This window comes from Saccopteryx leptura, chromosome 2, assembly GCF_036850995.1.
Source record: "Saccopteryx leptura isolate mSacLep1 chromosome 2, mSacLep1_pri_phased_curated, whole genome shotgun sequence".
Classification (NCBI taxonomy): Eukaryota; Metazoa; Chordata; class Mammalia; order Chiroptera; family Emballonuridae; genus Saccopteryx; species Saccopteryx leptura.
The window spans coordinates 160,190,257-160,215,226 of record NC_089504.1 but is presented as its reverse complement, the minus strand read 5'-3'; the positions used below and the strand labels follow the sequence as shown (position 1 = coordinate 160,215,226).

Here is a 24,970-nt window from a genome sequence, read left to right as displayed (position 1 = left end):
TTTTGGGGGGTCATTTTTTGTCTTTGCTTTTCAGTTTTGGAGGTTTCTACCAAAGCCCAGAGAGTTATTCCTCAGCCATGTCCAGCCTACTTAAATCTATCAAAGGCATTTTTCATAACTGTTTCAGTGTTGTTGTTTTTTTATCTCTAGCATTTCTTCTTGGTTCTTTCTTAGGATATGCGTCTCTCTGCTTACATTGCACATCTGTTCTTGCAGTGTCTACCCATTAGACCTGTTAGTATATAAATATAACTGTTTTACATGCCCTGTATGATCATTTCAATATCCTTACCATATGTGAACCTGGTTTTGATGCTTTCTATGTCTCTTCAAACTGTGCTCCTTTGCCTTTTTGTGTCTTGTAATTTTTTTTGATAGTCAGATATACTATAATAAGTAAAAGGAACTGCCATGCATTGATTCCCATGAAGGTTTCTGTTTGTGGGTTTCTGCTCCCACAGTTGTGATTGTCTGTATTCGCTTGTCTCCCTCTTTAATTTGGGGGGCAGTGGTTTGACCTGTGATCAGTTCTTTTTCAGGTATGAAAAGTTGTTGATTTTTCAGTTTGTTCAGGTTTTACTTGCTGTTAAGGTCTACTGCACATTTTTAACTGGATGTTAATGTAAAAAATACATATAACTGAGTCACTTAAAGATGGAATTGAAAATCCTATTCCAGAATTGCCTTGCACACCTTATGCCTCAAACAGGGCAAATTAGCTTTTGGACTGGGCCTAAAAGAATAGTGCATCGCAGACAAGAAACAGATATTATTGCTACTGGACTGATGGCTATACGAGTGAAAATTAAAAACATTGTTTAGAATTAACATCATTATATTTTATCTGCACCAATAAAAAAACCTTTCTTCTATTAATATAATTGTTTCCTTTCTATTATTTCTCATCAACAGCCCTTGCCTTTGTCTCCTAATCCAAACATTATTCGGATTTCTCTCTGAATTAGTGCTTCCTGAATAGCTTTTATTTTTTTTACTTCAAGTAAGTATTTGCTGCATCTTACTTTGGCTTTTTATATTTATGTCATCCCATAGCATCGAATATTTTGATTGTTTCAAACAAGGCTAAACTCAATATAGATTATTGTTTCCTTAGACTAAATTCTTGTGAGTAGAATTGCAGCTTAAAGAGAATGCACTGAAATTTGATGCTGTCCACTAGCAGGGTGATGGACTTCACGGACAAATCGCCCTCATTTACCAATTTTTTCATCCACGGCAAGTTCACAGAATTTATTCTTCAGAGGAACCAAATCCTTACAGGACCTTCCCCACATCCCTGTTTATCTGCCAGTGGTCCAGTGGACCGCTTTATGTCAGAGTTTATGAGCCCTCCACTGATAGGGGGCGCTATAGGAAGCGCCGCGTCCCCTGGACGAATCAGGCACCTCTCTTCTCCAGCCCATGCTCAGTTCCACCCCACTACCCCTTGGCCAACACCTAGTTTGGGGAAGTGTTTCTAGGCGACAACGCAGCCAGCTGCGCCTGCGCGGTGGGCTGGGCTGACGGTTGGCCGCGCTGGCCTGCGGAGCTAGTTCCTGCGGGGTCTGGCCACCGCCCACATTGTCCCACCACACGATACGCCGGCGAGGTGGGCTGCGGCCGCCATCTCCTCGGGATGGAGCATATCCGTACGACTAAGGTAGTCGGGCAAGGGAGACCGATGGCGCTGGCCTGGGTCTGGCGGGCGGAGGCGGCAGACGAGGAGAGCTTCGTGGGCCGGACGAGGGCTGAGGACCGGGCGTGCCCAGGAGGGCGGCGGCTGTGTGGGCCGGGAGGAGGGCGGAGGCCTCCGGTCCCCACGGAAATCCAGTTCCAGTCGTCAGTCCGGGGCGTCGGGTGCGATGACTTCGGCTGCTTGGGGCCGAGTCCCTGGAAAAGTACCGTCACCTTCTCAGCATATTCTTGGGCACAAACGGGGCTGTCTGAGGTGCGGGGTCTTTCGGCCTTTCGCCGTCTCGGACTGGAGAGCCGGTCGGCTCTCCGTGGCCATTCCGGTGTTGTGTAAGCTGTTCCGGATTCGCGGTGAACCGCCCGTGTGGCGCGGGGCGTCCCGGCGCAAGTTGTGGGGACGCTGAGGCCGCGCCGGGCGCGCCGCGCTCCTGTCCGCACTCCGGGCGTGAGGTCTGTGCTTCCGTCCCTGCGCTGGAGCTCCGTGGTCTTCGGGCGGGGAAGGAAAACACGGAATCCCGCATGATAAAGGGTCTGATGGGATTGATATTCAGCTGAGTTTATCAAATCCTGTGTGTCAGGTTTGTACGTTAAAAGGCGGCTGTTTAAGCCGTTCGCAAACCTGGCCTGTTGTGGTTCCGTTACGGCCCTTAAAGCGGAAGGACAGGACGTCACAATGATACCAGGTTGCTTTACCGAGGACACTTAAATTAGTCTTCGACTCTTCCGGGGGTGGGGGCGCCCTGGAGATGAGAAGAGACCGATACCTTGATTTTAAGATCGCTAGAGGGGAAACGGACGCAGCCCTGGGCGTCCCGGACTGCTGTTCGTGCTTTGCTGAAACGGGTTAACACCCTTTAAAGAATCTTTTCTCTTTAAAAAAAAAGGAAAGGAAAGGAACTCTAGAATTCAGGTGCCTGACACTCAGACTTTGAAAATAGAAGGGTGGGTGAATAACCAAACTAGTAGAAGTAGAAGGTGGAGAGGTGGAAAGGAGGACTGGAGCAGGCACCCAGTCAGGTTCTAGTGCGAGTTTCAAGGTTCCAGACGTGTGTTATATAGTAGCTGGCCTCACGTGACTTCCTTCTGTACCAGATTGAACCTCATTGGCGCATCTTTCATAATGCTGGGGACAGCAACAACACAGTAAAAGTGAACCCAGTTTAGTCAATTAGGTGATTGATTAGGTAAGTGACAGTTGGACTTTGTAAGGACTAAAATACTTATGACTAATTTTCTATTAAAATTACTTCTCAGGTGTTCTCCTTTATTACTTTGGATTATTTTTCTAGCATTGAATCACTACCACCACCCTGGAATAATCTTAAATGGCTTCATGTGTACTGCAATTAAACAGATATTTGCTAAGTACCTGTTTTGTGCCAGGCGCTGTACAGACACTAGGTATACAACAATGAACACAAGAAACATGGACCTCATAATGTATTTTGATAGTTGTTGGGTGGAGTATGATAGCTTCTTAAATTATAATTTACTTATAAGAATAACTTTATAATTTATACATTATAAAGATTGATTTGACAGAAAAAACAAGAACTACATGATTCCATACATTGGTGGAACATAAAAACAAGACTAAGAGACATGGACAAGAGTGTGGTGGTTACCAGGGGTGGGGGGAGGGAGGACGCAGGAGGGAGGGAGGGAGAGATTTAGGGGGAGGGGGAGGGGCACAGAGAAAACTAGATAGTGGGTGACAGAGGACAATCCTACTCTGGGCGAGGGGTATGCAACATAATTTAATGAGAAGATAACCTAGACATGTTTTCTTTGAATATATGTACCCTGAATTATTAATGTCATCCCATTAACATTAATAAAAATTTATTAAAATAAAAAAAAAGATTGATTTGAACGTAGCCAACTTTTTTTCTATTATGCATAGCCTTCACCTAGACGTAATTAATTTGCTGCAGAAATAATTTATTTCAAATTAAAAATGAATTACTTTGTTTAGCTGTCTTGAACTCTAGTCACTATGATCAAGAATTGACTATGAAGTAGGACTGTGTAACTAGTGACTCCTTTGTTGTGTAGACAGCTATATAGTTGATCCGTTGACACTTGAACAATGTGAGATTTAGAGACACTGACCCTATGCAGTTGAAAATCTGTTTATAACTTTATACTCACTCAAGGGGGATTAGTTCCAGGAACGTACCCCCCCCACACACACACACACACATACAGCCTGCTGTTGATATCAGAATGTATGGATATAAAATGGTATAGATCAATGCATACAGTTGGCCTTCTGCATCTGTCGATGCCCCACCATGGATTGAAAACAAGTAAAAGTGTTTATTGGAAAAAAAAATTCGTGTATAAGTGGACTGGCACAATTCAAACCTGTGTTGTTCAAGAGTCAACTATATTCAAAAAGTAGTAATTCTGTATCAATATAGCCAATTATCCAATATCATTTCACAATATTTACAGTTTCACAAATATGGTAGTTTATATAAAATGATCACATCTCTTAAAATGACACCACCGGTTGGGTACATTATTTCAGTTTACAAATGAAGAAATAGGGTTAGAGTGGTAGTAATCTACCCGATTAGATGTCGAGGTGTAGAGCAGGGGTCCCCAAACTACAGCCCGCGGGCCACATACGGCCCCCTGACGCCATTTATCCGGCCCCTGACGCACTTCCGGAAGGGACACCTTTTTCATTAGTGGTCAGTGAGAGGAGCACATTGACCATTTCATTAGCTAAAAGCAGGCCCATAGTTCCCATTGAAATAATGGTCAGTTTGTTGATTTGTCTGAGGGACAGTGACCTGGCCCCCTGTGTAAAAAGTTGGGGACCCCTGGTGTAGAGTGAAGATTTAAACCAAGGTTTGTCTAAATTCAAAGACTATGTAATGTTGCCTGGCATGTGGTGGTGCAGTGCATAGAGCGTTGACCTAGGTCCTAGGATGATGAGGTTGCAGGTTGAAACCCTGGGCTTGCCCGGTCAAGGGACACACAGCAAACAATGAACAACGAAAGTGAAGCAACTGTAAGTCGACACTTCTTGCTCCCCTCCACTCCTCTCTCTGTACAATCAATAGTTAAAATCTTAAGAAAAGACTATATAATGTGTTTTTCATTACCTCTAGTTTTAATCTTAATATAAAATGTATTAATATTAATTCAGAAATAAATCCTAAGAAAATTCTAAAAGCTGTATCTTCCTCAAACATCTTTTTTAAAAAAAAATTTATTTTATTTTATTACAGAGACAGAGAGTCAGAGAGAGGGAGAGATAGGGACAGACAGACAGGAACAGAGAGAAATGAGAAGCATCAATCATCAGTTTTTCATTGCGACACCTTAGTTGTTCATTGATTGATTTCTCATATGTGCCTTGATCATGGGCCTTCAGTAGACCGAGTAACCCCTTGCTGGAGCCAGCGACCTAGGGTCCAAAGTGGTGAGCTTTGCTCAAACCAGATGAGCCCACGCTCAAGCTGGTGACCTTGGGGTCTCGAACCTGGGTCCTCCGCATCCCAGTCAGGCTCAAACATCTTTTTTTTTTTTTACATTTTTATTAATTTTTTTAGAGAGAGGAGACGCACAGAGAGAAAGAGACAGAGAGAGGAAAGAGATAGAAAGAACAGAGGGAGGAGCAGGAAGCATCAACTACCATATGTGCCTTGACCAGGCAAGCCTGGGGTTTCGAACCGGTGACCTCAGCGTTCCAGGTCGACGCTTTTACCCACTGCGCCACCACGGGTCAGGCAAACATCTTCTTGACATAAGTAAATAATGTTTGTGGTATTGTTTCTTGTACTGTTTATGGTTATTGTTTTGTTTTTCTTACTAACAAGAGATTTATCAGGTAAAATATTTTAGCTGAATACTAATTAAATGGTTTTATAGTTTTAAATTTTAGGAATGGGTAATATACTGTTTTGGTCACATTTTTGTTTATTAATTGAATAGCATCAGTAAAAATGTCAAGCCTGAATTTGAAATTCTGAAAGAGCATTCCCTTAGCTATACTTACAAAGTGTCGCTACTTCCTGCCACTTTCAGTGCTCATTTTGCCATAATGAGATAGTCTTGCCAAGAAACAATGGGCATTATGTAGAGACAGTTCTTCTTTATGCAGTCTTTCTTCTTTCCCTGCCAGGCTCCGGTCCTTTGGCTGACATCATGTGTTGATGTAGAAATTTGTGCTGTTTGTGAATGGAACTTTACAGAATGAAATGAAAGAATATTTTCTTAACCTCTATATGAAAGACTGCTTCCTATTGATAGAATTTGTTAAATAATGGAATGTTTCATGAAAATCTGACACTAGGACTCAAATGGAATTATTCCAAAAATAATGCCCAGTTTGTCTTAGCTTGCTATCTCTTTTTATCATTAGAATGTAAAGTCATATATGTATGTACACAAACATGTTACCTGTTACAAGTAGCGTAGGAGATACAAAACTAAGATGGACCAAGGGTAAAGAGAAAATATGTTTTAATTGTCTTTGAAATATGAGCCAGTAGATTTTGAGGAGCACCTGAAAGCTTTCCCTACAAAATATTAAAGTGCCATTTTGACCTTTATTAATATTATCCCAGTGTACAGGTGAGAAAACTGAAACTTGCAGATATTAAATGAAATAACTTGTCCTGACTCAACAGCTATCTCTACTAAGGAACAGGTGGAGCTGGGAAATTGAATCCTGGTCTTTATGATACCAGTCATGTTCTCTTAAGCATTATACTCTCCAGCCTCACAAAGTATCATATTTCCCCGTGTATAAGACGCTCCCATGTATAAGACACACCTTAATTTGGGGCCTGAAATTTGAAAAAAATGTATTACATAAAGTTATTGAACTCAAGTTTTACTCATCATAAAATTCATACAACTCCTCATCATTGTCAAAACTCCCATCCATTAGTTCATCCTCATCTGTGTGATGACAAAACACTGTCTTCAACAATGAGCACAAAAACAAGTGTGAAAAAGTGGGAAATGCAAGTAAAAAAACCCCTTCAACCACTATATAAGATGCACCCAGCTTCTAGACCCCTAAATTTTCAAAAAGGTGCGTCTTGTAAATGGAGAAATATGGTAATTATCTAATGAAGAGATTTGAATAGTGATGTAAGTCGGTATGAGTAGGAACTGAAAGAAGGAGATGGTTGAGAGGAACTTAGGTGGTATGATTTTGTCTAGTAGGTAGATTTTTATGAGGGTAAATGTCCCAGATAAGTAGATTTGGGAGTTGTCCATGTTTAGGTAATCATTGAAATTTCCTATTGTGGATGAGCTTATTTATGCAAGAATATGCAGAGAAGAGTGCAAAGGTTAGAACCGTGGGAATACTTAAAAAGGGGCAAGCAGAAGAGCCAGGGAAAGAGTATTAAGGATTAAATGGGAAGTGGTGAATCACAGATGGGGAGGGAATAGTCTCACATATCTAATTTCCTTCTTTGCTTCCTCTGCCTCCCTTATTTGGCCCCTCCTCTTCTGCTCCCTCATTTTCTGTGGGGCAGGCACTATTACAGGTACAGGGGAAATGGTGGTGAATAAATCAGGCAAAAATCTCTGTCCATTAAATTTTTGTAGTTGGGGGAAGATAGAACAATAAACAAAATAAGACAAATATATAATCTGGTAGATGGTGGTAAATTCTGTGGAATGCAAGTGGGGTTGGGGAGGACAGTTGTAAATATGGTAATTAGGGAAGTCCTTATAGAGATAGTGACACTTGAGTATAGACCTGAAAGAGGTAAGGAAGTGAGGCATCTTTACGTGGGTGGGAGAGGTTACAGGAAGAGTTCCAGCAAAGGAAACAGCAAGAGCAAAAACCCTATGGTGGGCATGCTTGGTTGGTAAGAGCTAGCAAGACCAGTGTGTTTTGAGCAGAGTGAGTGAAGGAGAGAGCGTAGAAGGTTAAAGTTGGGGATAGGAACAAGTTACTATAGAGCCTTGAAAGCTGATGTGACATCTTTGCTTTTACTGTGTGAGACAGGAAGCCATTTATGGAATGTCAGCTGTGTCTAGCGCAGTAGGAAAGCAAAGCAAGAAAGCACAGTGAAGTGTCCCCAGATTTATGATGTTTCATTTGGTGATTGATTCAGCTAGATGCTGTTGTAGGAACTGGGGATACATAGACAAAAAAGATAAAAATCTCTGTCTTTTTTTTTTTTTTTTTGTATTTTTCTGAAGCTGGAAACAGGGAGAGATAGTCAGACAGACTCCCGCATGCGCCCGACCGGGATCCACCCGGCTCGCCCACCAGGGGGCGACGCTCTGCCCCTCCGGAGCATCGCTCTGTTGCGACCAGAGCCACTCTAGCGCCTGGGGCAGAGGCCAAGGAGCTGTCCCCAGCGCCCAGGCCATCTTTGCTCCAATGGAGCCTCGGCTGCGGGAGGGGAAGAAAGAGACAGAGAGGAAGGAGAGGGGGAGGGGTGGAGAAGCAGATGGGCGCTTCTCCTGTGTGCCCTGGTCGGGAATCGAACCCGGGACTTCTGCACGCCAGGCTGACGCTCTACCACTGAGCCAATCGGCCAGGGCCAAATCTCTGTCATTTTGATGGAAGGCAACTCAATACTCTTGAGGGGGAGGGAAGAGAGAAAGGAAGGGAGAGAGAGGTGAGAAGCATCAACTAACTTGTAATTGTGTCACTTTAGTTGTTCATTGATTGCTTTTCATTTGTGCCTTGACTGGGGGGGCTCCAGCAGAGCCAGTGACCCCTAGCTCAGGCCAGTGACCATGGGATCATGTCACCCACGCTCAAGTCTGTGACCTCAAGATTTTGAACCTGGGACTTCAGCATCCCAGGTCAACTCTGTCCACTGTGCCACCACTGGTCAGGCTCTTTCTTTTTGATAGCTAATTATTGGCAAGATGTCAGTGCTATGAGTGTGTGATAATGGTTCTAAGAGCCTCAGATGGGTACCTGGCTGAAGAAGTCTTACCAGTGTGACTTCTGCTTCAGCAGCCATTGCTGTGTAGTTGTCAAGTACAGCTGTTGTTCAGAGAGCTTCTTTGTTTGTTTTTTTTAATCTTATTTTTATTAATTTTAATGCAGTAACATTGATAAATCAGGGTACATATGTTCCGAGAAAACATCTCCAGATTATTTTGACCTTTGATTATGCTGCGTACCCCTCACTCAAAGTCAAATCGTCTTCCGAACCCATGCATAGATGGGACATAAAAATGAGACTCAAAGACATGGACAAGAATGTGATGGTAACAGGGAGTGGGGTGGAGGGGTGGGGAGGAGGCGAGGAAGGAGAGGGAGAGGGTAGGGGGAGGGTAGGGGCACAAAGAAAACCAGATAGAAGGTGACGGAGGTCAGATAGTTTTGAGGCTACCTTTTTCCCTCTTGGGGGTTGATAAGTAAGTTTTCCAAGTGTGATTCTGTATATGTGTGATTTCCTGTGTTTTTCACCTTTCTGTTTGTAATCAGCTGAAAGTTGAACTTTATTGACCATTAGAGTACCTTTTAGTATAGGCCCCTTGTTGGCAACAGTTCAACTGAATGTTCCTTTAAGTAATGTGTTGGCATTGCCCAGTCTCACCATAATGACCCCACCCTCCAGTTCTTTTCTTCCTGCTGTTTTCTTTTTCTTTCTTTATTATTTTTTCCCATGCCTTTTTCCTATTCCCCATTTCCATTTGCTTTGGTGATACCTATAATTAAAGGATCCTAACATTGTTTTTGCAGTGCATTAGTGCTAGTGACCTGAAAGCGTTTTAGATGCTTCCTAAATATCTGACTTAAAACATTTAAAGAAAACCCTGTAAAATACTTTTAGTTCCTCGGTGAAAAAGGAAAATATGAAGCAGCCATTGGTATATAGAAAATAGCTAAGTCTTTAGTTTGAAATTTGTATGCTGATGATTTTAGCAAAGAAAAATATTGATTTTCTTTATTTTATAAAAATTTATCTTAAGATTTACAGTAAAGAACTGAGTAATCAGTATATTTTCTCAGAAGTTCTCTCTTTTTTTCTCTAGAACTTAAAGTTGATCAATTTTATTATCTGTTACATCCGTGGAGAGATTGCCATATTGATAGTTATGTAATGATTTTCTATTACATTTTCTTGACTTTAATATAGTTTTGCATTACTAATGTAATGAGCAATCCTCAAGTTATTATGGTCAATATGAATACCTTTTTTCTGCAAAAGGAAATATTTTAATTTTGCCTTTAAATATTTTATTTGGAGCAGGTACTGTTACAAGGAAGAAAACTTTCTCTGAAATTAAATTTCTTGAGGGAGCACTCACTAATAACCATTTAAATAGTAGTTACTGATTATTTTGGAAATCATAATTTCAAAATAGGGGTATTTTTTCTTAAATTTTAGTAAGGGAAAAGAAGATACAGGGTGGAGCAAAAGTAGGTTTACAGTTGTTTGTAACCTACTTTTGCCCCGCCCTTTATATGTGGAGAGAAAGCAGAATTAATGAGATAATGATTAGCTGTCTGGTTCTGAATACACAATTTAAGGAACTATCAACAACCTACTACTATAACTGTGGATTAAAATTTTTAACTTGGTAATGGTTATTTTAACAACCTTCTCCCCCCCCAATAATGGATAGTAAGAGTATTTTTTCAAAATAGTTGTCTCCTGCACTGCCCTGGCCAACTCTAGCCCCCATTTTCAGTGACAGCTTTGTGCATGTGCCTGTATGTGTATCTCTCTACTATTGATAAAGATGTACTATGGGCCTGACCTGTACTGGCGCAGTGGATAAAGAATCGACCTGGAATGCTGAGGTTGGCAGTTTGAAGTCCTGGATTTGTCCAGTAAAGGCATAAACAAGAAGCAACTGCTGTGAGTGATGCTTCTTGCTCCCCTACCCCTCTCTTTTCTCTCAAATAAAAAAATAAAATCTAAAATAAATAAATATGTACTATCTACCTCACTGCCTAGGCTACTAAAGGACACAGAAGCAGCATAGGACATAATCTATGCCAGGGAATTCAGGGCAATGAAGAAATACAAAGCTAAGGCATTAAGTAATTAATTTTCTGAGAAGGATTCCTGTTAGGAAACAGGGCATCAGTGAGCCTTGAAGAATGCTAAGCAGAAGAGACTGTTGTAGGAAGGGAGAACAGTATGAGTAAAAGCACAAAGCTGGACACAAAGCGCTGTCCTGGGTGCAGTGGTGAGGAGACTAAGTTGAAGTTTGAAGCCATTTAACTGTTTTCTGATTTAATTTTTCTGGTAATTCACTTCTATAACTCTACATGATAACCTTACATATTTATTACTTGAACCTTCAACTTTAAATAAATTATATTGATCCTTAGATATGAAAAACATTTTTGCTTATTTATACCATATCCCTCCTTCCTGTTCCCCTTAATATCTATGTTACCTTTTTACAAGGTTCTTTTCTTTGGTTATATTTGTAACATAAATAATAATCTTGTTTGTGGTTTATATATTTTCCAAGATGTATGAAATTTAACATTCAACATTAAATAAACTCATGTTTGGCCCTGGCCAGTTGGCTCAGGAGGAGTGTTGGCCCTGTGTGTGGAAGTCTTAGGTTCAATTCCCTGTCTGGGCACACAGGAGAAATGACCTTCTGCTTCTCTATTCCTCCCCCACTTCCTCCTGCAGCCATGGCTGAATGAGCAAGTTGGCTCCAGGGCACTGAGGATGGCTCCCATAGCCTCACTGCAGGTCAATAGACCTTGCCCCCCATTGGCAGAACATCAGCCCTAGAGTGAGGGTTGCCTGGTGGATCCATTGGGGTGCATGCAGGAGTCTGTGTCTGCCTCCTTGCCTCTCACTGGATTAAAAAATAATAGTAATAAATAAAAAACTCATGTTTTTGAACAGGAGGAAAAAGCTTTAAAGTGATACATTTAGATCCTGGGATAACAAAAATAATTTATACTACCTTTGAAATGAGAAGTAACATCTTTTTTTTTTCTTAGGTTGAACAAGTGAAATTACTTGACCGATTCAGTACCAGCAACAAGTCATTAACAGGAACACTGTATCTTACGGCCACACATCTGTTGTTTATAGACTCTTACCAAAAAGAAACCTGGGTAAGGGAGTATCTCTATTGTACTTGATTATACTAATGGCCTTTAGTTTGTTGCTGTGTTTTATTTTGAATGTGTACAAAAAAATTTAATCACTGGTTACCTATCTCAACTAAAAAGTTTTCAGTCACCTAAACATTTCTGCCCTCCCTCTTAATGAAACTAATATTAATATGGAATATGAAATATTTTTTGTAGAATACCAGAAAGACTCTTTTGAGCTACATAAATAATTATAAAAGACTTACGTGTTCCTTTTAATTTTTAAAACTCTAAATAATATAGGTACATGTTAACAGATCAAATGTCATATTCCACAGTATTTTTATACCAAATTGCAATGAGAGTGTTTATTTATTTCTTTTTTGCTAGTACAAACAATGAAGTAACGGATGTTTTCTGTGTTTCTTCATGTATGCCCTGTGTCACAATTTCTCTGGGATATTTACTTGGGAGTAAAGTTACTTAAATAAGTGCATATTCAACCTTAGTAAGTATATCACCTCTCCAAAATGGTTGTTCTCAACATATTCTCAATAGAATGTAACTCTATTGATAGAATTCACTATCCTCAGCAACATAGATATTGCCAACTTAAAAATTTTGTCTATCTAGTGGATATATAATTGTGATTTTAATTTGCTGATTTTTTACAAGGAAGTTACCTTTTCAGATATTTTGGCTTTAGATTTCCCTTTTCCTGTTGGATTGTTTGTCCTGTTATTAGTTTTGAAGGAGTTCCAGTTTTCCATGTGGTATCAGGTATATGTGTTTGAGATGACTTGGCTTGTCTTGTTTGTGTGTGTGTCTTTTAAGCTTTAAAATTTTAGAGTAATAGATTTTCATTTTTTCTTTTATGGTTTATGCTGTTTTGTGACTTAAGGAATACTTTTCTACATCAAGGCCATAGAAATTCTCCTATATTTTCTTCTAAAAACTTAACATTTTGTATTCTAAATATAAGTTGTTAATATATCTAGGAAATATTTTAGTGGATGAAATGACATAATGATTGATTGTTTTATTCCATTAATGTCCTGTTTTGCTCTATCCTTCCACCTCTCTCTCCCCCTCCCAACATAGCTGTCTCCCTGATATCTATGTATGAGTCTATCTCTATTTTGCTTGTTAGTTCATTTTGTACATTAGATTCCATGAGTGGAATCATATGGTACTTGTCTTTCTCTAGCTGGCTTATTTCACTTAGCATAAGTCAATCTCCAGGCCCATCTATGCTGTTACAAAAGGCAAGATTTTCTTCTTTTTTTTTTATGGCTGAATAGTATTCCATTGTGTAAATGTACCACAGCTTTTTTTATTCACTCATTTACTGATTGGCTATTTCCAGATATTGGCTATTGTAAATAATGCTACAATGAACACGGGTGCGTATATTCTGTAGAATTAGTGTTTTTAATTTCTGGAGATATATTCACAGAATTAGAATTGTGGGTCAAAAGGCAATCCCATTTTTAATTTTTTGAGATGACTCCATAATGCTATCCACAGTGGCTGTACCAGTCTGCATTTCCACCAACAGTGCATGAGGGTTTCCTTTTCCCCACACCCTCACCAACACTTCTTGTTTATTTATTGGTGATAGCTATTCTGACAGGTGTGAGGTGACATCTCATTGTGGTTTTAATTTGCATTTCTCTGATGATTAGTGACCTTGAGCATCCTTTTATATGTCTATTGGCCATCTGTATGTCCTCTTTAGAAAATCTTCTATTCAGGTCCTTTGTCAGTTTTTAAATTTGGGTTGTTTTTTTGGTGTTGAGTTTTATAAATATATTAATTTATATATATTAATACCTCATCAGATGTATCAGCGAATATGTTCTCTTATTCACTGGTTTTTCTTTTCATTTTGTTGGTTTCCTTTGCTGTGCAGAAATTTTTTAGTTTGATGTCCCATTTGTTTATCTTTTCTCTCATTTCTCTTGGTCAAGTAGATATATCTGAAATAATATTGCTATGAGAAATGCTTGAGATTTTACTTACCTGTGTTTTCTTCTAGGGTTTTTATAGTTTTGTGTCTAATACTTAAGTCTTTAATCCATTTTGAATTTGTTCTTTTGTATGGTGTAAGATTCTTTATTTTTCACATATCTGTTCACTTTTCCCAACAGCATTTATTGAAGACTGTCTTTACTCCATTGTATATTCTTGCCTCTTTTGTCAAATAATAATTCACTATATAGGCATGGATTGATTTATGGGCTCTCTAGTCTGTTCCATTGATTTATGTTTGTTTTTAATGCCAGTACTGTCTTGTTTTGGTAACAATGGCCTTGTAGTATAGTTTGATATCAGGTAGCATGATACCTCCAACTTTGTTCTTCTTTTTCAAGATTGTTGTGGCTGTTTGGGTCTTTTGTGGTTCCATACAAATTTTTGGAATACTTGTTCTAGTTCTCCTAAATACACCATTAATATCTTGATGGAAATTGTGTTGAATCTGTAAATTACTTGAGGTAATATGGACATTAATGATGTTAATTCTTCCTGTCCATGAACACTGTATATACTTCCACTTATTTGTATTTTCTCCAATTTCTTTCTTCAATGTCTTTTTAAAAAAATTGTTTTAGACTTTATTAATTTTAGAGAGGCGAGAAGAGAGAGAGAGAGGGAGGGAGGGAAGGAGCAGGAAACATCAACTCCCATATGTGCCTTGATTGGGCAAGCCCAGGGTTTTGAATCAGTGACCTTAGCATTCCAGGTCAATGCTTTAACCACTGTGCCACCACAGGTCAGGCTCTTCAGTGTCTTAAATTCTCTGAGTACAGGTCTTTTATATTCTTGGTTAAATTTATTTATAGGTGTTTTATTCTTTTTGAAGATTGTGAATGGTGTTGTTCTCCCTTTCTGATACATCATTATTGCTATATAAAAATGCAACTGATTTCTGGGTATTTTATTATGTATCCTACTACTTGACTGAATTCATTTATCAGCTCTGATAGTTTTTTGATGAAATCTTTAGGGTTCTTTATATACAGTATCATGTCATTGGCAAATAATGACAGTGGTACTACTAACTTTCCAATTTGAGTACCTTTAATTTCTTTTTCTTGTCTGATTGCTAGGGCTAGGACTTGGTTGGCAAACTCATTAGTCAACAGAGCCAAATATCAACAGTACGATGATTGAAATTTCTTTTGAGAGCCAAATTTTTTAAACTATATAGGTAGGTAAATTCCTCATTGAGGTAGCGCCCACACATGGTATTTTGTGGAAGAGCCACACTCAAGGGGCCAAAGAGCTGCATGTGCCTCGCGAATCGCAGTTTGCTGACCAGGGCTATTGAATAAGAGTGGTGATAGCAGACATCCCTGTCTTGTTCCTGATTTTAAGGGAAATGTGTGTAGTTTTTGCCCATTGAATATGATGTTGGCTGTGAGTTTGTCATATATGACTTTTATTATGTGAGCTATATTTCTTCTATTCTCACTTTGCTGAAAGTTTTTAACATAAATGCTGAATTTTATCAATTGCCTTTTCTGCATCTTTTGACATGATCATGTGACTTTTCATCCTGTTTATGTGGTATATAACATTGATTTGTGGATGTTGTACCAATTTTGCTCCCCAGAATTAATCCCACTTGATTATGGTGTATGACCTTTTTAATGTATTGCTGTATCTGGTTTGATATTTTGTTGAGGATTTTAGCATCTACGTGCATCAGGGATATTATAATTTTCTTTCTTTGCAGTGTCTTTATCTAGTTTTGGAGTTAGGATAATGCATGCCTCATGAAATGAGCTTGGGAGTCTTCCCTCCTTTTGAGTTTTTTTTGAGGGGGGGATAGTTTGAGAAGGATAGGTATTAATTCTTCTTTGAATGTTTGGTAAAATTCATTGGTGAAGGCATCTGGTCCATAACTTTGTTTATTAGGAATTTTTGATTACTGCTTCAGTTTTCTTAGCTGTAATTTGTTTATTCATGTTGCATGATTTCAGTTTTGGAAGATTGTATATTTCTAGGAATTTATCCATTTTGCACAGATTGTCCAATTTGTTGACATATAATTGTTTGCAATATCTTCTTATAGTTCTTTAGTTTCTGTTGTTACTTCTCTTTCATCTCTGATTTTATTTGTTTGGGTCCTCTTTCTTTTTTTCTTGATGACTCTGGTTAGAGGTTTTGTCTATCTTGTTGATCATTTCAAAGAATCAGCTCTTGGTTTTGTTGATCTTTTGTATTTTTTTAAGTCTATTTTGTTTATTTGTTTTGATCTTTATTATTTCCTTCTCCTTACTTTGGATATTGTTTTGTTTTTCAAGTTTCTTTAAGTGTAAGGTTAGATTGTTCATTTGAGATTTTTCTTTTTTCTTGAAATAGGCCTGTGATGTTATATATTTCCATCTTTTCACTGTGTCCCATAGATTTTGGGTTGTGTTCTCATTTTCATTTGTCTCAAGGTATGTTTTGATTTTTTCTTTGATCTTATTGCTAACCCTTTAATTATTTAGTAGCATGTATGTTTAGCCTCCATGTCTTTGTGTGTTTTTCAGTTTTTGTGATTGATTTCTAGTTTTATACCATTATGGTCAGAGACGATGCTTGATATGATTTCAGTCTTTAAATTTATTGAGACTTGTTTTGTGTGTGGTCTGACTGAGAGGATGTTCCACGTGCACTTGAAAAGAATGTATGTTCTGCTGCTTTGGGGTGATGTGCTCTGAAGATATCAATTAAATCCAACTGATCTAATGTGTCATTTAAGGCTGCTGTTTCCTTATTGACTTTCTGTCTAGAAGCTATATCTGTTGATGTAGTAGGGGTTTAAAATCCCCTACTATGACTATATCGCTGTCAGTCTTTCCTGTTATGTTAATCAAGATTTGCTTTACATATTTAGCTGCTCCTATATTGGGTGTGTAAGTGTTTATTTAACAGGGTTGTCTGCTGTTGTTGGATTGCTCCCTTTATCATTATATAGTGTCCTTCTTTGTCTCTTACTATAGCCTTTATTTTAAAGTCTATTTTGTCAAATATAAATATTGCTACCCCAACTTTGTTTTCATTTCCATTTGCATAAAATACCTTTTCTCAGTAATGAGTTTTAAGTGAAGGCCAGAAATAATACTAGAAGTTCATAGTTGAAGAGTTATATCTACAGTGTCCCAATTGAGTGTGTATAAAGGAGTTTGTCTCATTTGAGGAGCTAAAATAACACTATTGTCACTAGAACTTAGTGATGTTGGGAGTGGAACTCAAAATGAGGCTATAAAGTGGGAAAGTTTCTGGTCATACCATGCTGAATGTTGTCTGCCCTCGACTGATTTCAGAAGTTAGGCTGGTTTAGGCCTGGTTAGTATTTGGATGGGAGAAATGGGAAACAGTGTAGAATAGCCTTACCTTTTTTATTTTTTTTAAAAGTTTTTATGTTATTGATTCTAGAAAGTGAGTGAAGAGGGAGAGAGAGAGAAAGGAAAATCAATCTGTTCCTGAATGTGCCTGGACCTGGGATCAGACCAGCAGCCTCTGTGCTTTGGGACAGCACTCCAACCAACCTAGCTATCTGACCAGGCCTTTCTTTTTTTTTTTTTTTATTGGGTTTAATGGTGAATTGTGTGCCTTGTAGAAAATAGATTAGGGGTCATCAAGAGTAGGATATGGAGGGAGCATTTAGGAAGATAGTTACAGTAATTCCGGTGAGAAACACTAGGAACATTGCAACTGGGAGAGTGACAAGTGGAAATGAAGAGAAGTTGACAGGTTACAGAGATATTTGGGGGATGCAATTCTTGGGATTGAATGATATATATAAATAATTAATGATTAAATTCTTGGGATTTAAATATGTGGAATGATCAGGGCACATTTCTGGCTTGGGCAATTTTATTTAAAAAATTTAAGTTTGAATATGTAGTGTATAACATTTGAGACTTTATTTGAAGAGGACATTTCTAACATTTATGACTGTGGAAGAGAATAAGATACTTAGTGCTTTTAATAATGATCAAATGTTTCTTTCATGCTGTAGATATTGCATCACCATATTGCCTCAGTGGAGAAACTGGCTTTGACCACCTCTGGATGCCCACTTGTGATTCAGTGCAAGAATTTCAGGATTGTGCATTTCATTGTTCCTAGAGAAAGAGATTGTCATGATATTTACAATTCTTTGCTACAATTGTCAAAACAAGGTACTGTTCTTAGTTACTTGTTCAATTTTGAGATGGATTGTTTAAGGTACTTTACTTAAAATCTTATTATATTATACTTTAAATTACTCTTAAATTGAGTTCTTGTGCACTCTATTCTAAAAGATTTGACCTAGAAGGAATTAAAAACTTATGATCTGAGCCATAATAATGGTTTCCAAAGAAGGGATAATATAGTAAGGACAAAGTGAAGCATTTGTAGGACAGACTTTAATAAAACTATAGATTTATATTAATGTTTTAGAAGTCTGTTGATAGCTTTTCTCTCTCTTTTTTTTTTTTTCTGAAGCTGGAAACGGGGAGAGACAGTCAGACAGACTCCCGCATGCGCCCGACCGGGATCCACCCGGCACGCCCACCAGGGGCGATGCTCTGCCCACCAGGGGGCGATGCTCTGCCCCTCCGGGGTGTCGCTCTGCCGTGACCAGAGCCACTCTAGCGCCTGGGGCAGAGACCAAGGAGCCATCCCCAGCGCCGGGGCCATCTTTGCTCCAATGGAGCCTTGGCTGCGGGAGGGGAAGAGAGAGACAGGAGGAAGGAGGGGGGAGTGGAGAAGCAAATGGGCGCTTCTCCTATGTGCCCTGGCCGGTAATCGAACCCGGGTCCCCCACACGCCAGGCCGACGCTCTACTGCTGAGCCAACCGGCCAGGGCCTTTTCTCTTTTTTTTTTGAAAGACTCCCCCAGCTGAGAGGAGTGACTGGGAAATGGATCACTAAGGAAAACATTGAGGAAGGTCAGGTTCTTCTGATAGCAGTGGGCCTAATATATCTACCTGACCGGAGTGGAGTGTAAGAGAGATGAGCAGAGGGAAAGAGGGTGAATCCTACCTTAGTAGAGATAGGAGTGAGAGGAAGATAGGCCCTAAAGAGGAATCTTATCTCTACTCTGACATAGGGGTCTGGAGGCTTTATTCAAACAACATAACTTGAGTTATATAGATCTCCAGGGAGACAAAGCACATTAGTTACTGGATGTTACTTTGTTGGACACCAGGCTTGCAGTGGTCTAGCAGCAGATTATTGTTCACTCTTCTAACACGTAAAGGCTTTAACACTTACCAATTGTCCCAATTAGGTCAAATCTTATGATCAGATTGTTTTGTGACTTCAGGGGCTTATTCAGAAGAGTGTTCTCTGAACCTCTGTGCAGTCATTGCTGTTTTTGCCCAAAACCGCACTTACTGGAGGAATGTGTAGGCAATTTCATGTTTTATACGACACCTCTAACTTTTCATTATAGCATTAGTCTTTATTTTACCTGTCATTTGGAAAAAGTAGTGGGTAGGAATGTTTTTTTTTAATTTTACTTTTTTGTATGTGTGTCTTTAAAATTTTACTTTTAAGAAAAGGAAATATTGCAGTAATGTATAAGTCTTATTATTTACTAGCTTTTACTGATAAAGATAAAATTTCAGATTGATATATTTATGCCTTTAGATGTAATCATTTGCATCAAAGAACTGAGAAAATTTTAAGTTCAAATATCTTAAGATATAAGTCATCTCTGAAAAGTTTAAAGAAAAAATGGACCGAAAGTTACTTTTATTTGTCACGTATTTTGACATTTATGCATTTTGTGTACTGCAGCAAAATATGAAGATCTCTATGCGTTCTCTTATAATCCCAAACAAAATGATTCGGATCGACTGCGAGGTTGGCAGCTTTTTGACCTTGCTGAGGAATATAAGAGGATGGGTGTGCCAAATTCAAACTGGCAGTTATCTGATGCCAACCGAGAATACAAGGTAACTTAGCTACCTTCTGGAGAACTTCAGAAAATCTTAGTACCAGAGAGTCAGCAAGTGTCTCAGTAACAAGTTGGCTCTGTATTGCTATGTTCTGTTCTTGCATTATTAACTTTTCAAGTTTTGTAAAGGTTCCATATTTTTCCATGTATTTAAGATGCACCCTTTATTGAAAAATTTGGAGTCTAAAAACTGGGTGCGTCTTATACAGTGGTTGTGGCCATTTCAAATGCCATAGATGGAACTGAGGACAAGGCAATATATGAAGACAGTGATTTGTCATCAGACACAGATGAGGACAAGCTTAATGGATGGGAGTTTTGACAGTGATGAGGAGTTGTATGAATTTTATGATAAATAAAACTTGAATTCAATACATTACAACTTTATGTACGTAATACATTTTTTTCAAATTTTGGGCCCCCAAATTAAGGTGTGTCTTATACATGGGGAATTATGGTAGTTTTTAATCTCTTGATTTTTGAACTACATAGAATGGTTATATGTTATTTATTTTTACAGATTTGTGAAACTTATCCTAGAGAACTTTATGTTCCCCGAATAGCAAGCAAACCGATCATTGTTGGTAGTTCTAAGTTCCGGAGCAAGGGAAGATTTCCAGTTCTTTCCTACTATCATCAAAATAAGGAGGTAGGCAGCTTTCCTTTTGATTTTACCAGTGTAGTATATAACCCCTCTTCAGGTGTGTGTAAGTATTCAAAAGAACGCTCACATTTATATTAAGGTGTCATTACTATATTGCTGACAGAGAAGCACTAACTTTTCACTTAATGACATTTTAAAACAAAATTATCCTGAAATACAGAAGCTTTTGTACTTGTCATCTTTCCCCTTTACTTCCTCCTTCATTCTTTCCTTCCTTCCTTTCTTTTAATAGTGACTTGAAAATAATGGCATTAGATAGGTTCTCTTTTTTGCCTACGGCTATCTTTTGATCCTGCTGTATTGGGGGGAACCAGACAATTTGACAAGTCAACTATTGAGAAAAGAGAGAACCACGGTTATTTAAAGCTCCCATTTTAAAAGTAAACTCTTCAAGTTGGAAGGATTTTTCAGTATGAAGAGGCGGAGGAGGCTACTTTATACTGATATACTGTAATATGGATTGCACATTACAATAAACTTACCTCTGTAGCCTGTAGCAGTAGGCCAGAAAGTACTGCGGTATATGTTAAGTGCTTTCTATGCACGAAATCTTTATAGGAACTTTATGAGGCGGGCTCTGCTAATTACCTCTAACTTTCAAGTGGGAGAACTGTGGTTCAGAGAGGGTAAATCACTTTTTCTATATCTCTCAGATGGTAAGTTGAGGATTTGGATGCCATTTCTGACTCCCAGGTTTTTGTGACCTGATTTTTTTCCTTAGGAAGCTTTTAAAAACTCTTCTTTATCTCCAACGTTCTGAAACTTCACGGTTCTGTGCCTTGGTGTGCTGTATTAAATTCCATCTAGAAACTGAGGTCTCAGTTTTGGGGAGTTGCCTCTCTATTTCTTTGGTAACTTCCTTTTATTAATTTTTTGGTACTTTTGTTTGTATTACTTGACAAGTGGGCTTCCTAGCATAAACCTTCATTTTTCTTAATTTTCTCTCCTATTTTCCATCTTTCTATGCTCAGACAGGTCTGTAAGTCTCACTGCAAGATTTGAGGTAGAGGGCAAGATTTCCTGAACCTCACTTCTAATCCATCTCTTAAATTCTTTATTTTTTGGCAATAGTGTTTTAAAAATCCAAGAATTAGCCCTGGCCTGTTGGCTCAGCAGTAGAGCGTCGGCCTGGCGTGTGGGGGACCCGGGTTCGATTCCCAGCCAGGGCACATAGGAGAAGCGCCCATTTGCTTCTCCACCCCCACCCCCTCCTTTCTCTCTGTCTCTCTCTTCCCCTCCCGCAGCCAAGGCTCCATTGGAGCAAAGATGGCCCCGGCGCTGGGGATGGCTCCTTGGCCTCTGCCCCAGATGCTAGAGTGGCTCTGGTCGTGGCAGAGCGCCGCCCCAGAGGGGCAGAGCATCGCCCCTGGTGGGCGTGCCGGGTGGATCCCGGTCGGGTGCATGCGGGAGTCAGTCTGACTGTCTCTCCCCGTTTCCAGCTTCAGAAAAAGACAAAAAAAAAAAAAAAAAAAATCCAAGAATTAGCCCTGGCCGGTTGGCTCAGTGGTAGAGTGTCAGCCTGGCGTGCGGAAGTCCCGGGTTCGTTTCCCGACCAGGGCACACAGGAGAGGCGCCCATCTGCTTCTCCACCCCTCCCCCTCTCCTTCCTCTCTGTCTCTCTCTTTCCCTCCCGCAGCCAAGGCTCCATTGGAACAAAAGATGGCCCGGGCACTGGGGATGGCTCCTTGGCCTCTGCCCCAGGCGCTAGAGTGGCTCTGGTCACGACAGAGCAACGCCCCGGAGGGGCAGAGCATTGCCCCCTGGTGGGCGTGCCGGGTGGATCCCGGACAGGTGCATGCGGGAGTCTGTCTGACTGCCTCCCTGTTTCCAGCTTCAGAAAAAAAATACAAAAAAAAGAAAAAATCCAAGAATTGTTTTCTGTTTTCTGAACTTCTTAGACAGTTTTCTATTTTTGGATGTGATGACTTAGTTCTCTGAAGATGTTAAGGATTTTTGAAAAGAATTCTTGTGCTCCCCACATTAGTTTGTACTTTTACTCAATTTCTTTTTTTCCTATTTATTTTGTTTTGTTTTTTCATGTCCTTTAAATATCAAATTCTTGGTTGGCTGTTTTGTTTGTATCATGAGTGATTGCTATCTTTGGATTCTTCCTTCTGTATTAATGTTAAACAGAAAGTCGCACGAGGATCGAAGTGTGGGGAGAGTGATAGGAAGACTATGCATTTTGTACTGTAGGCTTTACTTAATCCTCCTGTTTTGGGGGATGGTGTAAAGCTTCACCGCCAATTATATAGCTTTGCCTGTTGTCCAATCTTCAGGTTAATCATCTTAGAATAAACGTTTTCTTCAGGGTGAGTGAAAGTCGGGGATTGTTAATTAGTTTTTATACGGACATTCAGCCAGTTTTATTGCTTTCAGTTGTACCCCTACTCAGGTTTTCAGAGGTACCAAATCCTGAACCTGTCTGGGACTTTGTTGCTCAAGATACCTGCTTCTTATTGACTCATAACGATGAGGCAGCTTTCTTTGCTCTGGTAAATTAGCTATTGTGAATCTGCTTTCATTTCCCCAGTTTTTATTAACATCTCTGTTTTTGTTTCTTTTCCCATTCTCTTTGATCTTTTTGTTGTATACATATTAAATACTTTTATTAAAACTTCAAATTGGGCTTAGAAGGGAGCCAGAAATAATAAATAAAACTTTAAACAAAAGTTTCTAATTTACTTTTCATAACAAAGTTATAGGGAGTTATGACTGGTTATAGGCCATTGTTTGACACACCCATGTTTGTATATATTTTTAATTGGAAATCTAGGCTAAAAAAGGTTTGAAAAAAATTTAATTAGGCAGTCCTCATTTTCTTCTATTTTATTACATTTTTATGAGGGTTTTTATATACATGTAATTTTTTTTTTAACAGAGAGAGAGTCAGAGAGAGAGATAGATAGGAACAGACAGGAAGGGAGAGAGATGAGAAGCATCAATTTTTCATTGCAGCACCTTAGTTATTCATTGCTTGCTTTCTCATATGTGCCTTGACCATGGGGCTACAGCAGACCAAGTAATCCCTTGCTTAAGTCAACGACCTTGGGTCCAACCTGGTGAGCTTTGCTCAAACCAGATGAGCCCACGCTCAAGCTGACGACCTTGAGATCTCGAAGCTGGGTCCTTTATGTCCCAGTCCAACACTCTATCCACTGCACCACCGCTTGGTCAGGCTGTACATGTAATTTTAAAATAGGTGATATGTAAATTTATGTATCCTTTTTTTCCCTTAATGATTCGGTGGTTAAAATGAGTAGGATTAAGTTAGGATTGGTATGGATAAGATTGGATAAAGGGTGTATGGGTCTAAATCTTATTCTTTTTTTAAGACTGTAAACAACAGTAAATATCTAATACAGTATTTATTACTTCTTATAGAAATTTTTTCCCCTCTTAGTTTGACTATAGTTTGACTTAAATTTGACTTGGAGTTCATTTTCTCATTTTATGTCTCATTTTATATAAAGATTGCTGATTTCTAATTAGAAGTCTGAAAGCCTTTAGAAGGTGTAAAAGTTCAAATGTCTTGCAATTTTAAAAAATCCTGTTCTGCATTTGAAAATATCTTGTAATCGAGGGCACAGAATGCACCTATTATAGTAAGCTACATAGAATAGACCAAGTGTTGCTTCCAAGGACCTAAGATGTTTTTTATTGAAGTAGGTAAGGAGGCATTTAGATTTCTTTGAAGAGAATATTGGGAAACATTAAGTAACATCAAGAGGTTAAAATAGTATTTAATTCAAATAGGATTTCAAAGATAATGCCTTCTAATTGTTCTGCCAATGTTTAAATAGTGCGTTTGATTTTAACTTTTTTTCTTTTAGACATTTTATGAATCATGTTTTAGACATTTTTGAATAATCTGTTTTCTGTCTTTAAAATTAGGCTGCCATTTGTCGATGTAGTCAACCACTGTCAGGATTCAGTGCCAGGTGCCTGGAGGATGAACATTTACTTCAAGCCATCAGCAAAGCCAATCCCGCCAATCGCTATATGTATGTCGTGGACACCAGGCCCAAAGTATGTGCCTTAACATAGTACAGTCTGTTAATCATCTTTGTTATTTTATTTAATGAGAATTAATTTGTTTATATTTAACATACTGAATCCTCGTTTTAAATTAACCAAGGCTAATGATACTAAGGAAATTAGTCTTTTAGAGGATGTCAATTTAAAAGATCAATTTCCCAGTAACCCAGATGGTGACTTTTTATGTTTTCCAATATATAAATTTAGGAAAGCTGAGTTTTATTGGGAACTATTGATGGTATATAAGTATTATATTATTGTAAAGAAATACTAGTGTGTATTATGAAAAATTAGAACTTCAGTTAGAATTTTCATTTGGCAAAACACTTTAAGTTAATTTGAAATAGTCTGGAAAATACATAGTGAGTTAACTTAGGAAACTTTGAAATAGAGAATTATAAATAGTGAACAGGAAATAATTGTTATGTTAGCATCCATTTTATAAGGTAAAGGTTTTATTATTGGGACAAATGTCACAATCTTTTTTCTTTTTATGTTAGCATCCATTTTATAAGGTAAAGGTTTTATTATTGGGACAAATGTCACAATCTTTTTTCTTTTTATCAATACAGTTAAACAACTAATTCATATAGGATCCTGAAGCTAA

At 38.7% G+C, this 24,970-nt stretch overlaps 1 protein-coding gene across 6 annotated transcripts in view; it reads left to right on the top strand.

Moving 5' to 3' along the window:
- The first annotated feature begins 1,502 nt into the window (after positions 1 to 1,502).
- The window catches only part of MTMR6 (myotubularin related protein 6), a 48,896-nt gene continuing 25,428 nt past the window's right edge, over positions 1,503 to 24,970 (top strand). For 2 of the 6 annotated variants that reach the window (XM_066369158.1, XM_066369162.1), the window contains exons 1-6: positions 1,503 to 1,660; positions 11,621 to 11,737; positions 17,733 to 17,895; positions 19,502 to 19,659; positions 20,182 to 20,310; positions 24,220 to 24,354. In XM_066369158.1, coding sequence (XP_066225255.1) covers positions 1,637 to 1,660; positions 11,621 to 11,737; positions 17,733 to 17,895; positions 19,502 to 19,659; positions 20,182 to 20,310; positions 24,220 to 24,354 — 726 coding nt within the window. In that variant the 5' untranslated portion in view covers positions 1,503 to 1,636. The other 4 variants (XM_066369159.1, XM_066369157.1, XM_066369160.1 and 1 more) reach the window with 4 other exon arrangements.